Source organism: Salvelinus namaycush, chromosome 9 (genome assembly GCF_016432855.1).
Source record: "Salvelinus namaycush isolate Seneca chromosome 9, SaNama_1.0, whole genome shotgun sequence".
In the NCBI taxonomy this organism is placed as follows: domain Eukaryota; kingdom Metazoa; phylum Chordata; class Actinopteri; order Salmoniformes; family Salmonidae; genus Salvelinus; species Salvelinus namaycush.
In genome coordinates, this window is record NC_052315.1 from 33,928,011 (window position 1) to 33,944,911 (window position 16,901).

Sequence of the window (16,901 nt, forward strand, 5' to 3'; positions counted from 1 at the left end):
GAGAAGATGCAGCACGACCTTCTGCTTATTTTCTCATAGAGGAATCATCGGATCGCTACACAATTTTCCGTTCCCAAAACTAGAATGTGTTATGAACAGAGTGCACTAAGGTTTTTAGACTTGGGTAATTGCCAAACTCTCTAGAAATTATGTTATTCAGAAGGAGTACATCGGTAGTTTCAAGTTCTTGCGCACAAACTCATACAGAGAGTAGGCGTTCCCTGATGTAGATATGCAAATACATGTTAAAATGTGCCAATAGGATATTGCTAGCTTGGAGTGGTGCTTGGCTCTGCTTTTTTTCCCCACAACCTGACAACGATTTACATTGTAAAAAGCCCATACAAACTATCTTGGGTTAGCTATAAGAATACTTCTGTACATTGTAAATACAGTTAAATGCTATCATGTTTTGTACAAAATCAAAGCAATGATTGTCCCTAAAGATGAACACTGTTATTAAACGGAGATGTTGACAGATGTTTGCAAAGTCATATTTGTGGAACATGTGATATTCACATCTTTAAAGCTTCCCTCCTGGTCCTACCCCCTTAGGAGCAGGTTCACAGAGATGATGTGGTAACTTGGCTTGATAACTTTGCATCTCTCTTATCTAACATCACTCCCAGATGCCCAGTTTGTGGATAAGCACAGGGCTCAGCTCATTCAGAGGGTTACCTTAGTGATGCCCATAGCAGATGACCTACTCCAGAGGTGCCTGATCCATGAGGAGGTGTACTCTAATATCCATGCTACCAGGACCAGCCAGGAACAAATGAGACTGCTGTATGAGGCCCTGAATTCAGGAGGGGTAAAGGTGAAATCAGCCTTTTACAGGATTCTACTGGAACAACAACCTCAACTAGTCCAAGATCTAGGTAAGATCATCTCTCTCCCTCTGTGTGCTGCAGAAATACAATGTATAAAGTTGGCATATAATGGCTTTTTACACATTTGCTATTCATCACTGTCCCATGAGTTAAACCAAAGCCAGTACCTCAATCGCAGTTCAGCCCAGATGCAATGTCATTGCTGAGGTTTAGGCTAACTGGTTACCATATGTAAAGGATCAGTTGATTATGCATCAATTAAAACACTACAGGCAATGGTAAACAATGCTGAGTCTCTCTACATCCACACCAAAAAACAAAAACACTGATGAGAAGGCATTGGTTACTATTAATGTTCTGTTGCTCTCTCATGCCAGGTGAACCCTCTGCAGTCCATGTCAGCACAACTCTGAATTCTAAAGACAAAGGTAAATTATGTGAAATATTGGCTTCGCGATCATCAACACTTGACTGACTGACTTCCTACAAGATTAAACTGTGTCCTGTGTTAAAATTGTTTAAAACGGACAAATAAATATTGCATTCTTCACCAATGTTATTGTTTTTCAGATGAGAATAATGAAATGTGCCAAACAGAATTGAAATCGTACCTGAAGAGAACATTTGAAAGAATATTTCCAGGAATAGCTACACAAGGACGTCCTACACTCCTAAACAAGATCTACACAGAGCTCTACATCACAGAGGGTGGAAGTGGTGAGGTCGACAAAGAACATGAAGTGATGAAAATTGAGGCAGTATTAAGGAGACCAGCGACACAAGAGATACCAATCAAATGCAACGACATCTTTAAACCCTTACCTGGACAGGACCTGACTATCAGAACTGTGCTCACAAAGGGAGTCGCTGGCATTGGAAAGACAGTCTCAGTGCAGAAATTCATTCTGGACTGGATTGATAGAGAAGCTAATCAGGATATACAGTTCATATTTCCAATTCCTTTTCGTGAGCTGAATTTGATGAAGGAAAATAAACTCAGTTTGATTGATCTACTTCATAATTTTTTCGACGACATCAAAGAATCAGGACTTTCCAACTTAAAAAAAGTCAAAGTGTTGTTTATCTTTGATGGGTTGGATGAGTGTCAACTTCCTCTGAATTTCAACAGAAATGAGATCTGCTGTAATGTCACAAAGTCAACCACAGTGGATGTACTTCTGACAAACCTCATAAAGGGGAATCTGCTTCCTTCTGCTCTTCTCTGGATAACTTCACGACCAGCAGCTACCAATCGGATCCCTCCTGAGTGTGTTGACCAGGTGACTGAGGTACGAGGGTTTAGGGATGAACAGAAGGAGAAATACTTCAAGAAGACAGTCAGTGATGAGAAACTAGCTGAAAGAATCATTGCACATATAAAGTCTTCAAGGAGCCTCGACATCATGTGCCACATACCAGTGTTCTGTTGGATCTCAGCCACTGTTCTAGAGAAACTGTTGAGTAAAGCAGAAAGTGGAGACTTGCCCAAGACTCTGACACAAATGTTCTTACAGTTTCTGATCTTTCAGATAATACAGACAATGCGGAAGTATCATGAAGACCCTGACACAGATCTCCACTGGGATAAAGAGATCATACTGAAACTTGGAAAACTGGCCTTTGAACATCTTGAAAAAGGCAACCTGATCTTCTATGAGAAAGATCTGAAAGAGTTTGGCATTGACATCAGACAAGCTTCTTTGTGCTCAGGAGTGTTCACACAGATCTTAAGAGAAGAGTGTATGTACCAGGAGGTGGTCTACAGCTTTGTTCATCTGAGCCTTCAGGAGTTCATTGCTGCTTTGTATGTGTTTCTTTCATTTGAAGACAACAATGAGGATGTTATAACACCCCAACTACCATCCTCCTCGACTGGAATTGTCTTGTATGAAGAAATTCGTCCTGACAACATCTACAAGAGCGCAGTGGATAAGGCCTTAAAGAGTCAGAGTGGACACCTGGACCTGTTCCTGCGCTTTCTTCTTGGCCTCTCACTGAAGTCCAACCAGACACTGCTTCGAGGCCTACTGACACAGACAGAAGGGAGCTCACAGAGCAACAAGGGCACAGTCGACTTCATTAAGGACAGGATCAGGAAAAATCCCTCTCCAGAGAGGTGCATCAACCTCTTTCACTGTCTGAATGAGCTGAACGACAATTCTCTGGTGGAGGAAATCCAAATCTACTTGAAGTCAGGAGGTGTTTCGAAGGTTGAACTCTCATATTCTCATTGGTCTGCTCTGGCCTTTGTTATGTTGTCCTCAGACGAGGAGCTGGATGTATTTGAGCTGAAGAAATTTGTCAGATCAGACGAAGGTGTTATGAGGCTGTTGCCAGTGATCAAAGCCTCTAAAACGGCTCTGTAAGTACTCTGCTTTCTGTCTTTCTCTCGCTCGCTCTCTCTCTCTCTATCTCTCTCTCCCTCTTCCCATAAACATGGGAAAACATACATACAAACCTGGGCTGGTCTATGGACTAAAGTTCTAGAAACACTGGACTTAAACACTGAGTGGTATTTTCAAATGTTCCTTATTTCCCCAAGGATGAATTCTTGCAATATCACTTGGAGATGTTGTGAGAATCTGGCCTTATCTTTCGGATCATGTACCTCAAGTTTGAGAAAGCTGGACCTGAGTCACAATGGCTTGACTGATTCAGGGGTGGAGCTGCTCTGTCTTGGACTGGGCAATCCACTCTGTAAATTGGAAACACTGAAGTGAGTATTATGACTATTACATTATATTATTGTTATTTAGGTAACACATCTATATCCAATGTATTAATTATTTCTCGTAAAACAAATTATTTTGTAACTTCTCAGCTATTTGTTGTGTGTCCTGAAAGAGTAAAACCCTTTCTACTTATCTGCAGGCTGTCAGGCTGTAAAGTCCAAGAGAAAGGCTGTGCTTCTCTGGCTTCAGCTCTGAGGTCAAACCCGTCACACCTGAGAGAGCTAGATCTGAGTTACAATAACACAGGAGATTCAGGAGTGAAGCAGCTCTCTGCTGCACTGGAGGTTCAACACTGTAAACTGGAGACACTGAGGTGAGTATTCTCTCCACTCAACAGGTTACGTTGTTAACTTTAGAGTAATATTTGATTAAATATACAGCACCAATGTTCTTTTTTCAGTCTGTTTGTTTGCAGCTTAACTGGGACATGTTGTGAAGCCCTGGCCTCGGCTCTGTGCTCAAACTCTTCAAGTCTGAGAGAGTTGGATCTTAGTCGCAATGACCTGCACAGTATTGGGCTGGAGCTGCTCTCTGCTGGACTGAGGAGCACCAATTGTAAACTAGAAAGGCTGAGGTGACAATTGTCATTATGTTTAATCGTTTGCATTTCATAAATTGTAAAAATGGTCAAAAATCTCTTGTAAAAAATTCCAGAAGATGATATTTCACGAAGCAGAATGAATGACTCAGTCTAAGATGCTCTTTTTATTTCTAAAATGTTCATTAATTAGAACTGATTCATTACTGTACATGGCCGATTCTGTTACCAACTCTATTAAACACGATGAACTTGTGGTAGACATGTTGAGTAAAACAAATTCTTGTGTAGCTTCTCAGCTCTTTGGTATCTATGCTGAAAGAGTGAAACTCTTTTCTACTTCTCTGCAGGCTGTCAAACTGTAAAGTCGAAGAGAAAGGCTGTGCTTCTCTGGCTTCAGCTCTGAGGTCAAACCCCTCACACCTGAGGGAACTGGACTTGAGCTACAATCATAACCTGCAGGATGCAGGAGTGGCCAATCTTTCTGCTGCACTGGGGAATCCACTTTGTAATCTGGAGTCACTGAGGCAAGTGCTGATATAGAATAGTGTTGTTAAATCTTGTTCCTGGAGACACCATCTGAGTTTCAGATAGTTGAGATACTGATGGTTGACACTCAAACTGTACAGACTCAGCTGAAACAGAAAAAACATATCCCTCTCTTATCTGAAGGCTTGAAAACTGTGGAGTCACAGAAGAAGGCTTTTCTTCCCTAGCCTCTGCTCTGAAGTCCAACCCTTCACACCTGAGACAGCTGGACCTGAGCAGCAATAAAGCAGGAGACACAGGAGCAAAGCTGCTCTCTGCTGCACTAGAGCATCCAGGCTGTGAACTATTGAAATTGAGGTTAGTCTTTTTGTAACCATTTGTAACTAAACAGGAAAGGGGTTTAGATTTTTAGCTAAAGTTACTGTCACAGCTGGTATCAAGATGGAGTGAAGGCCTCTTCCCTTCCTTTGTGCAGGCTGTCATTCTGTAGTGTCCTGGGGGACGGTTGCTGTTCCCTAGTTTCAGCTCTGAGGTCAAACCCCTCACACCTGAGACAGCTGGACCTGAGTAACAATTTCCTAGGAGACTCAGGAGTGAAGCTGCTCTCTGCTTTATTGGAGGACCCACACTGTGAAATCAAGACGCTGAGGTACAGTTATACGACTTACAACAATACTTTATTCATATAATTCCTTATTATATTTGGAAAGAGTCAAACTGTGAAGGTCTGTGGCTCTAAGCTATGCGTTTAAAATTAGGATGAGGCTGCGTGACCGAAGTTAATTGCCCTGTTCCTCCTCGTCCAGCACCACTGGAAGCATCTTCCCCAGAGCTAAAGAACCGAATTAGAGTCTATGCATGTGTTACGACCATTAAATCGCTATTTAGACTGCCTGTCTGTGTCGTGCTTAGGTTGTAATAGCCCACAGACAATTAAGTTTGTTGTACAACATGTCGATCATGTCTTTTGTGCAACATGTCGAAGTTTATAGGCTATACCAGACAAAAAATGCCTGACCAAAGAAAATGGCCCCAGAGGGGATGGCCACTGTTTTACAGGCTCTTAACCAATTGTGCTATTGTGTTATTTCGCATTGTTTCTAACTTATTTTGTACATAAGGTTGCTGCTACCGTCTCTTATGACCCAAAATAGCTTCTGGAAAGCAGAACAGCGATTAATCACCTCGAACTGGACAAAGTTTCTTTCTTTAATGAGTCTACGCGAAGGATATACTGTTTCTCCGAGACCAGGCCCAAATCCCCGCCATTCATGTGAAAAAAAGACGGAGGTACAGGGGGCGGAGATTGGGGTGCCTTATGAGAATTCATCCGCGAGTGGGTAACCCGTCTCTAGCAGCCGTTCTATTAGCCAACGTGCAATCACTGGAAAATAAACTGGATGAGCTCCTTTCGAGACTATCCTACCAACGGGACATTAAACTGTAATATCTTGTGTTTCACCGAGTCGTGGCTGAATGACGACACGGATAATATGCAGTTGGCTGGGTTTTCCGTGCATCCTCAAGACATAACGTAGCTGTTGTGTGTTTATTTGTCAATAACAGCTGGTGCTCAATGTCTAATATTAAGGAAGTGTGGTGGATATTATAAAATAAGGATTTGCTGTAGTCCAAGTCAAACTAAGATTCTTTATTTTTCTGAGCTCAGGAGAATAACATAGTTACACTGTGCAGTGCAGACAGTCTGAATTCCGAAGCATTGGGTGATAAGCACATACAGTGGGGCAAAAAAGTATTTAGTCAGCCACCAATTGTGCAAGTTCTCCCACTTAAAAAGATGAGAGAGGCCTGTAATTTTCATCATAGGTACACTTCAACTATGACAGACAAAATGAGAAAAAAAAATCCAGAAAATCACATTGTAGGATTTTTAATGAATTCATTTGCAAATTATGGTGGAAAATAAGTATTTGGTCACCTACAAACAAGCAAGATTTCTGGCTCTCACAGACCTGTAACTTCTTCTTTATGAGGCTCCTCTGTCCTCCACTCGTTACCTGTATTAATGGCACCTGTTTGAACTTGTTATCAGTATAAAAGACACCTGTCCACAACCTCAAACAGTCACACTCCAAACTCCACTATGGCCAAGACCAAAGAGCTGTCAAAGGACACCAGAAACAAAATTGTAGACCTGCACCAGGCTGGGAAGACTGAATCTGCAATAGGTAAGCAGCTTGGTTTGAAGAAATCAACTGTGGGAGCAATTATTAGGAAATGGAAGACATACAAGACCACTGATAATCTCCCTCGATCTGGGGCTCCACGCAAGATCTCACCCCGTGGTGTCAAAATGATCACAAGAACGGTGAGCAAAAATCCCAGAACCACACGGGGGGACCTAGTGAATGACCTGCAGAGAGCTGGGACCAAAGTAACAAAGCCTACCATCAGTAACACAATACGCCGCCAGGGACTCAAATCCTGCAGTGCCAGACGTGTCCCCCTGCTTAAGCCAGTACATGTCCAGGCCCGTCTGAAGTTTGCTAGAGAGCATTTGGATGATCCAGAAGAAGATTGGGAGAATGTCATATGGTCAGATGAAACCAAAATAGAACTTTTTGGTAAAAACTCAACTCGTCGTGTTTGGAGGACAAAGAATGCTGAGTTGCATCCAAAGAACACAATACCTACTGTGAAGCATGGGGGTGGAAACATCATGCTTTGGGGCTGTTTTTCTGCAAAGGGACCAGGACGACTGATCCGTGTAAAGGACAGAATGAATGGGGCCATGTATCGTGAGATTTTGAGTGAAAACCTCCTTCCATCAGCAAGGGCATTGAAGATGAAACGTGGCTGGGTCTTTCAGCATGACAATGATCCCAAACACACCGCCCGGGCAACGAAGGAGTGGCTTCGTAAGAAGCATTTCAAGGTCTTGGAGTGGCCTAGCCAGTCTCCAGATCTCAACCCCATAGAAAATCTTTGGAGGGAGTTGAAAGTCCGTGTTGCCCAGCAACAGCCCCAAAACATCACTGCTCTAGAGGAGATCTACATGGAGGAATGGGCCAAAATACCAGCAACAGTGTGTGAAAACCTTGTGAAGACTTACAGAAAACGTTTGACCTCTGTCATTGCCTACAAAGGGTATATAACAAAGTATTGAGAAACTTTTGTTATTGACCAAATACTTATTTTCCACCATAATTTGCAAATAAATTCATAAAAAATCCTACAATGTGATTTTCTGGATTCTTTTTCTCATTTTGTCTGTCATAGTTGAAGTGTACCTATGATGAAAATTACAGGCCTCTCTCATCTTTTTAAGTGGGAGAACTTGCACAATTGGTGGCTGACTAAATACTTTTTTTGCCCCACTGTATCTTTACAGTTTCCTGTTCTTGGGTGAACATTCAGTTCTACTTTTATCTATACAAGGACATAGGAGCAAGCTGGTTTGCAACCTAGAGTTATACTCAGAAGAACAGGAGATTATAATAGGACAGTTTCACAAGGTTAGTCACATACTCAGTTATGTGGACACATACAATAAAAATTTCCCATAACAGAAGTCTTGAGGTATTGCTGGCCTGAGAAAGAGTACCTCATGTTAAGTTGTAGACCACACTATCTACCAAGAGAGTTTTCATCTATATTTTTCATAGCTGTCTATTTACCACCACAAACCAATGCTGGAACTAAGACCGCACTCAACAAGCTGTATAAGGCCATAAGCAAACAAGAAAATGTTCATCCAGATGTGGCACTCCTAGTGGCCGGGGACTTTAATGCAGGCAAACTTAAATCCTTTTTACCTAATTTCTACCAGCATGTCACATGTGCAACCAGAGGGGAAAAAACTCTAGACCATCTTTACTCCACACACAGAGACGCATACAAAGCTCTCCCTCGCCCTCCATTTGGCAAATCTGACCATAAATATATTCTCCTGATTCCAGCTTACAAGCAAAAACTAAAGCAGGAAGGACCAGTGACTCGCTCAATACGGAATTGGTCAGATGAAGCGGATCCTTCACTACAGGACTGTTTTGCTAGCACAGACTGGAATATGTTCCAGGATTCATCCAATGACATTGAGGAGTATACCACCACCGCTTCATCCATAAGTGCATCGACGACGTCGTCCCCACAGTGAACGTACGTACGTATCCCAACCATGGATTACAGGCAACATCCACACCGAGCTAAAGGCTAGAGCTGCCGCTTTCAAGGAGCGGAACACTAATCCGGACGCTTATAAGAAATCCCGCTATGCCCTCAGACGAACCATCAAACAGGCAAAGCATCAACACAGGAGTAAGATTGAATCCTACTCACCGGATCTGACGCTCGTCGGATGTGGTAGGGCTTGCAAACTATTACAGACTACAGACGAAAACGCAGCCCGCGAGCTGCCCAGTGACTTGACCCTTACAGACGGGCTAAATGCCTTTTATTGTCGCTTCGAGCCAAGCAACACTGAAGCATGCATGAGAGCACCAGCTGTTCCGGACGACTGTGTGATTAAGCTCTCCGTAGCCGATGTGAGCAAGACCTTTAAACAGGTTCACAAGGCTGCAGGCCCAGACGGATTACCAAGACGTGTACTCAGAGCATGCGCAGCCCAACTGGCAAGTGTCTTCACTGACATTTTCATCCTCCCTGACTGAGTCTGTAATACCTACAGTTGAAGTCGGAAGTTTACATTCACCTTAGCCAAATACATTTAAACTCAGTTTTTCAGAATTCCTGACATTTTAATCAGAGTAAAAAATCCCTGTCTTAGGTCAGTTAGGCTCACCACTTTATTTTAAGAATGGGAAATGTCAGAATAATGGTAGAGAGAATTATTTATTTCAGCTTAAATTTTTTTAGCACATTCCCAGTGAGTCAGAAGTTTACATACACTCAATTAGTATTTAGTAGCATTGCCTTTAAATTGTTTAACTTGGGTCAGACGTTTTGGGGAGCCTTCCACAAGCTTCCCACAATAAGTTGGGTGAATTTTGGCCCATTCCTCCTGACAGAGTTGGTGTAACTGAGTCAGGTTTGTAGGCCTCCTTGCTCGCACACGCTTTTTCAGTTCTGCACAAATCTTCTATAGGATTGAGGTCAGGGCTTTATGATGGCCACTCCAATACCTTGACTTTGTTATCCTTAAGCCATTTTGCCACAACTTTGGATGTATGCTTGGTGTCATTGTCCGTTTCGAAGACTCATTTGCGACCAAGCTTTAACTTCCTGACTGATGTCTTGAGATGTTGCTTCAATAAATCCACATAATTTTCCTTCCTCGTGATGCCATCTATTTTGTGAAGTGCACCAGTCCCTCCTGCAGCAAAGCACCCCCACAACATGATGCTGCCACCCCCGTGATTCACGGTTGGGATGGTGTTCTTCGGCTTGCAAGCATCCCCCTTTTTCCTCCAAACATAACGATGGTCATTTTTGCCAACAGTTCTATTTTTGTTTCATCAGACTAGAGAACATTTCTCCAATAAGTACGATCTTTGTCCCCATGTGCAGTTGCAAACCGCAGTCTGGCTTTGTTATGGCGGTTTTGGAGCAGTGGCTTCTTCCTTGCTGAGCGGCCTTTCAGGTTATGTCAATATAGGACTCGTTTTACTGTGGATATAGATACTTTTGTTCCTTTTTCCTCCAGCATCTTCACAAGGTCCTTTGCTGTTCTGGGATTGATTTGCACTTTTCGCACCACAGTACGTGTCTACATCCTGAGCGGTATGACGGCTGCGTGGACGCATGGTGTTTATACTTGTGTACTATTGTTTGTACAGATGAACGTGGTACCTTCAGGCGTTTGGAAATTGCTCCCAAGGATGAACCAGACTTGTGGAGGTCTACAACTTTTTTTCTGAGGTCTTTGCTGATTTATTTTGATTTTCCCATGATGTCAAGCAAAGAGGCACTGAGTTTGAAGGTAGGCCTTGAAATACTGTCACGACTTCTGCCGAAGTTGGTCCCTCTCCTTGTTCGGGCGGCGTTCGGCGGTCGAAGTCACCGACCTTCTAGCCATCGCTGATCCACTTTTTATTTTCCATTGGTTTTGTCTTGTCTTCCATCACACCTAGTTCCTATTCCATCAATTACATGTTGTGTATTTAACCCTCTGTTCCCCCCCATGTCGGGTTATGTACCCATTTATTGATTGTTCTGTTTTCCGGTGGGTTTTTGTTATTACACTGCGCCGTTGGAAACACTGTTTTTGCTCTCCTGCATCTGACTTCTCTGCCGCCAGTACGCACCCCTTACAAATACATCCACAGGTACACCTCCAATTGAGTCAAATGTCATCAATTAGCCTATCAGAAGTTCTAAAGCAATGACATAATTTTCTGGAATTTTCCAAGCTGTTTAAAGCACAGTCAACTTAGTGTATGTAAACTTCTGACCCACTGGAATTGTGATACAGTGAAATAATCTTTCTTTAAACAATTGTTGGAAAAATGACTTGTGTCATGCACAAAGTAGATTTCCTATCCCACTTGTCAAAACTACAGTTTGTTAACAAGAAATTTGTGGAGTGGTTGAAAAACAAGTTTTAATGACTCCAACCTAAGTGTATGTAAACTTCCGACTTCAACTGTACATTTTTCAAGCAGACCAGCATAGTCCCTGTGCCCAAGAAAGCGAAGGTAGCCTGCCTAAATGACTACCGCCCCGTAGCACTCACGTGGGTAGCCATGAAGTGCTTTGAAAGGCTGGTCATGACTCACATCAACACCATCATCCCCTCAGGCGTGCATCCTTAGTACACTCCTGTACTCCCTGTTCATCCACAACTGCGTGGTCAAGCACGACTCCACCACCATCATTAAGTTCGCTGACAACCCAACAGTGGTAGACCTGATCACCGACAATGATGAGACAGCCTATAGGGAGGAGGAAAGAGACCTGGCAGCGTGGTGCCAGGACAACAATGGAGCTGATCGTGGACTACAGGAAAAGTACGGCCGAACACACCCCCATTCACAGCGACGGAGCTGTAGTGGAGCGGGTCAAGGGTTTCAAGTTCCTTGGTGTCCATGTAACAGTATAACTTTAGTACGTCCCCTCGCCCCGACCCGGGCGCGAACCAGGGACCCTCTGCACACATCAACAACGGTCGCCCACGAAGCATCGTTACCCATCGCTCCACAAAGGCCACGGCTTTTGTGGAGCGATGGGTAACGACGCTTCGTGGGTGACCGTTGTTGATGTGTGCAGAGGGTCCCTGGTTTGCGCCCGAGGTTGGGGCGAGGGAACGTACTAAAGTTATACTGTTACATTGATGCTGTTGACCCGGATCACTGGTTGCTGCGGAAAAGGAGGAGGTTGAAAGGGGGGTGAGTGTAACGGATGTGAAATGGCTAGCTAGTTAGCGGGTACGCGCTAGTAGCGTTTCAATCAGTTACGTCACTTGCTCTGAAACCTAGATGTAGTGTTGCCCCTTGCTCTGCAAGGGCCGCGGCTTTTGTGGAGCGATGGGTAACGACGCTTCGTGGGTGTCAGTTGTTGATGTGTGCAGAGGGTCCCTGGTTCGCGCCCGAGGTCGGGGCGAGGGGACGTACTAAAGTTATACTGTTACATTGGTGCCGTGACACGGATCACTGGTTGCTGCGGAAAAGGGGGAGGTCGAAAGGGGGGTGAGTGTAACGGATGTGAAATGGCTAGCTAGTTAGCGGGTACGCGCTAATAGCATTTCAATCGGTTACGTCACTTGCTCTGAGACCTGAAGTAGGGTTTCCCCTTGCTCTGCAAGGGCCGCGGCTTTTGTGGAGCGATGGGTAACGACGCTTCGTGGGTGACCGTTGTTGATGTGTGCAGAGGGTCCCTGGTTCGCGTCGGGGCGAGGGGACGTACTAAATTTATACTGTTACATTGATGCTGTTGACCCGGATCACTGGTTGCTGCGGAAAAGGAGGAGGTTGAAAGGGGGGTGAGTGTAACGGATGTGAAATGGCTAGCTAGTTAGCGGGTACGCGCTAGTAGCGTTTCAATCAGTTACGTCACTTGCTCTGAAACCTAGATGTAGTGTTGCCCCTTGCTCTGCAAAGGCCGCGGCTTTTGTGGAGCGATGGGTAACGACGCTTCGTGGGTGTCAGTTGTTGATGTGTGCAGAGGGTCCCTGGTTCGCGCCCGAGGTCGGGGCGAGGGGACGTACTAAAGTTATACTGTTACATCCACAACATGCCTTTTCCCCCTCAGGAGACTGAAAAGATTTGGCATGGGTCCCCAGATCCTCAAAAAGTTCTACAGCTGCACCATCGAGTATTCTGACCGGTTGCATCACCGCCTGGTATAGCAACTGCTCAGTGTCTGACCGTAAGGCGCTACAAAGGGCATTGCATATGGCCCAGTACATCATTGGGGCCAAGCTTCCTGCCATCCAGGACCTGTATACTAGGCGGTGTCAGAGGAAGGCCCAAAAAATGGTCAAAGACTCCAGTCACCCAAGTCATGGACTGTTCTCTCTGCTACCGCACGACAACCGGCACCGGAGCGACAAGTCTAAGTCCAAAAGGCTCCATAACAGCTTCTACCCCCAAGCCATGAGACTGCTGGACAATTAATCAAATGGCCACACAGAATATTTACATTGATACCCCCCCCCCCCTTTGTTTTAACTGCTACTCGCTGTTTATTATCAATGCATAATCACTTTACCCCTACCCACATGTACAAATTACCTTGACTAACCTGTACTCCCACACATTGACTCGGTGCTGGTACTCCCTGTATATAGCCTCGTTTATTTTATTGTGTTAATTTTTATTTTTACTTTAGTTTATTGAGTAAATATTTTCTTAATTCTATTTCATGAACTGCATTGTTGGATAGGGGGCAGAGTTTTCACTTTTGGAAAAATAGTGTGCCCAATTTCAACTTCCTTCTACTCATCCCCCAGAACATAAGATATGCATATTATTAGTAGATTTTGATAGAAAACACTCTGAAGTTTCTAAAACTGTTTGAATCATGTCTGTAAGTATAACAGAACTTATGTAGCAGGCAAAACCCCGAGGACTAACCATTGATTTTTTTTTTTTTTTTAAGTCACTGTCTGTTCAATGAGTTTTCATTGGGAAGCCAGATTTCTAATCACTCTGTTCTCAGTTCCTACTGCTTCCACTGGATGTCACCAGTCTTAGGAAATAGGTTGAGGTTATTCATTTGTGAAATGAAGAAGAAGGCCATCAGGAAGCAGTGTAACGTCATGTGTACTGTTTGAGAGTTGCGCACGACTAGTTTGTTGATCTCCTGTATTGAAAACAGATAGACCCGTCTTCAATTTGATCGATTATTAACGTTTACAAATACCTTAAGTTGTATTACAAAAGTACTTTGAAATGTTTTGGCAAAGTTTAGAGGTAATTTTTTTAGATATTTTGTAGTGACTTTGCGCAAATTGGAAGCTGTTTTTTTCTGGATCAACCGCGCACCGAGCCAAATAAATGGACAATTTGGATATATATGGACGGAATTAATCGAACAAAAGGACCATTTGTGATGTTTATGGGACATATTGGAGTGCCAACAAAAGAATCTCGTCAAAGGTAATGCATGTTTTATATTTTATATCTGCGTTTTGAGTAGTGCCGGCAAGGTTGAAATATTCTACTCTCTTTGTTGACATTGTGCTATCATCAGATAATAGCATCTTATGCTTTCGCCGAAAAGCCTTTTTGAAATCTGACACGTTGGCTGGATTCACAACGAGTGTAGCTTTAATTTGGTATCTTACATGTGTGATTTAATGAAAGTTTGATTTCTATCATTTTTTTGAATTTGGTGCTCTACATTTTCCCTGGCTTTTGGCCAAGTGGGACGCTACCGTCCCGCTATCCCAGAGAGGTTTTTAAGGGCTTGTAAGTAAGCATTTCACTGTAAGGTCTACACCTGTTGTATTCGGCTTATGTAACAAATACAATTTTATTTTATTTGAATCTGTGTATAGAGAATCTGGCACATGCACAGATGCTCGTTTAGCTATCGGGAAGAGCATTCCAGAGAATTCAGCAATGCAGCCACACCTTTATGGTTATAACATTATATTTCTCTCTGCAGGCTTACAGACTGTTACATTTCAGAGGAAGCATTTGTTTCTCTGGCTTCAGCCCTGAAATCAAACCCATCGCATCTGAGAGAGCTGGACCTGACCAGGAATTACGGAGGAGACTCAGGAGTGAAGCTGCTCTGTGCTGGACTGAAGGATCCATGCTGTAAACTGGAGAAACTAAGGTGAGTTTTATAATCGGCAGTGTTTAACTAATTACTGTGGTTAAGAGTAAATTATTTTTCTCATTATCTGTTGACATTTTTACCAGCCTGTTTTGTTGTAAACTGAGTTGGGAATGCTGTGAGGCAATGGCAGCAGCTCTCAGCTCAACCTCAAGTCTGAGAGAGCTGGACCTGAGTCACAATTATCTGGGGAATTCAGGAGTGACGATGCTCTCTGCAGGATTGGGCAATCCTCATTGTAAACTGATGATCCTGAGGTATTGGATTTAATTTAACTATTTTTATTGATTTTAAAGTCACCAATTATTTGTCTTATTTTAGATTTTCTCAACCTTTGAATTGAATTACAGAAATGGCTAAGTGAATTACTTTCATCCTCTGCAGGCTCTGTAATTGTAGTATGAAAGAAGAAGGCTGTGCTTCTCTGGCCACAGCGCTGAGGTTAAATCCCTCTCACCTGAAAGATCTGGACCTGAGTTCCAATTCTCTAGGAGACCCAGGAATGAATCTGTTCTTTGCTGTGCTAGTGGATCCCTGTTGTAAACTGGAGATTTTGACGTGATTAATCATGACAAACTTTTGTGACATTACAATCACTGCAATTTGCTTATTCCATGTTGTGGGTTTGATTTAGTTAACGGTATGGTTATAGATGTATTATATAGAAAGTAATAGAAAGTAATTCCTGTCATATTACAGTTTGCATCCTAAGTTTCAGTGTTCTTTGTTTTCCCTCCAGTCTGGATAACTGTAACCTCACCGAGAATTGCTGTGCAGCACTGGCCACTGCTCTCAGCTCAAACTCCTGTAGTCTGAAAAACCTGAACCTGAGTGACAATAACCTATATGATTCAGGAGTACAGCTACTCTCAGCTGGACTGAAGAAAACACAGTGTAAACTGGAGACACTGAAGTAGGTTTACATGGCTTAGCCAAAGCAAATGTGGGCTTTATACTGAAAAGTTTTATACAATCATTTTTGATCTGACATGGAATAACTGTATTCTCTTCCTGTAGGGTAGCAAACTGTAAGTTCAAAGAGGATGGCTGTGTTGCTCTGGCCTCAGCTTTAAGCTCTAACCCCTTCCACCTGACAGAGCTCGATCTGAACCAGAACAGGTATGGGCGTGGAAAAGCCTTGCTCAAAGCACTGCAGAAGGATCCACACTGTAAACTAGAGAAAGTGGGGTGAGTGGTATAGTTGTGGTATAGTGTCAAGAGTATCACAAATGTCATTCAAGATGTGTTTGTGTTTGTTAATATTGCAAGTCATTGAGTTTCATTGAAAATGCAAGGTGATTGAAAACAAATATAATTTTACTGTGCCACTATTAAGGTATAAAGAGCTTGTGTTGCACTCATTTTACCCAATGTTTGTTTCTGATGATCCTGTATTTCGCTCTCCTGTATACATACGACTCATTATTATTGTTCTGCAAAATCCTCTCTTTTAGATTGGTTCAAATGTGAAACAGCCATCTTCATACAGGACAGAGAAACCAGCCGCATTCTGAAGAGACCGTCAAGAAGTGACGTGGACGCAGTGCTCAACCGTTCTTGAAACCACTGAACTGAAAACATGTTGTGTGTAGACCTAATAGACCAAACAGATGCAGCGTAACATTACAAACAAGTGACGTTAATACATTTTTTGATTAAGCTTTATAATTTGGAAGACGCTCAACATCTACTTTACAAATGTAATGCATGTGTATGCAGTACAGTACTGATCTTTGAAAAATACCATACCAGTCAAGTTTGGACACACCTACTCATTCAAGGGTTTTTCTTTATTTTTGCTATTTTCTACATTGTAGAATAATAGTGAAGACATCAAACATATGGAATCATCTAGTAACCAAAAAAGTGTTCAACAAATCAAAATACATTTTAGATTCTTCAAAGTAGCCACCCTTTGCCTTGATGACAGCTTTACACACTCTTGACATTCTCTCAACCAGCTTCACCTGGAATGCTTTCCAGCAGTCTTTAAGGAGTTCCCATATATGATGAGCACTTGTCGGCTGCTTTTCCTTCACTCTGCAGGCCAACTCATCCCAAAATATCTCAATTGGGTTGACAGTGTCTCCAGCAAAGCACCCCCACACCATC

The 16,901-nt window shown here is 43.0% G+C and overlaps 1 protein-coding gene across 1 annotated transcript; it reads left to right on the forward strand.

Moving 5' to 3' along the window:
• The first annotated feature begins 645 nt into the window (after positions 1 to 645).
• Positions 646 to 16,622, forward strand: LOC120053251 (NACHT, LRR and PYD domains-containing protein 12-like). The gene is made up of 15 exons (XM_039000396.1): positions 646 to 878; positions 1,208 to 1,258; positions 1,401 to 3,192; positions 3,373 to 3,546; positions 3,702 to 3,875; positions 3,963 to 4,136; positions 4,451 to 4,627; positions 4,773 to 4,946; positions 5,065 to 5,238; positions 14,616 to 14,789; positions 14,876 to 15,046; positions 15,174 to 15,347; positions 15,529 to 15,702; positions 15,807 to 15,977; positions 16,244 to 16,622. The coding sequence occupies exons 1-15, from the start codon at positions 686 to 688 to the stop codon at positions 16,257 to 16,259; spliced, it is 3,963 nt and encodes a 1,320-aa protein (XP_038856324.1). The 5' UTR covers positions 646 to 685; the 3' UTR covers positions 16,260 to 16,622.
• The last annotated feature ends 279 nt before the right edge of the window (positions 16,623 to 16,901 follow it).

Coding starts and splice junctions, on each gene's coding strand:
- LOC120053251 (XM_039000396.1), top strand. CDS start 686: ATGCCCATAGCAGATGACCTACTCCAGAGGTGCCTGATCCATGAGGAG. Junction 3,193..3,372: donor AAAGCCTCTAAAACGGCTCT/GTAAGTACTCTG, acceptor TATTTCCCCAAG/GATGAATTCTTGCAATATCA. Junction 5,239..14,615: donor TGTGAAATCAAGACGCTGAG/GTACAGTTATAC, acceptor TTCTCTCTGCAG/GCTTACAGACTGTTACATTT.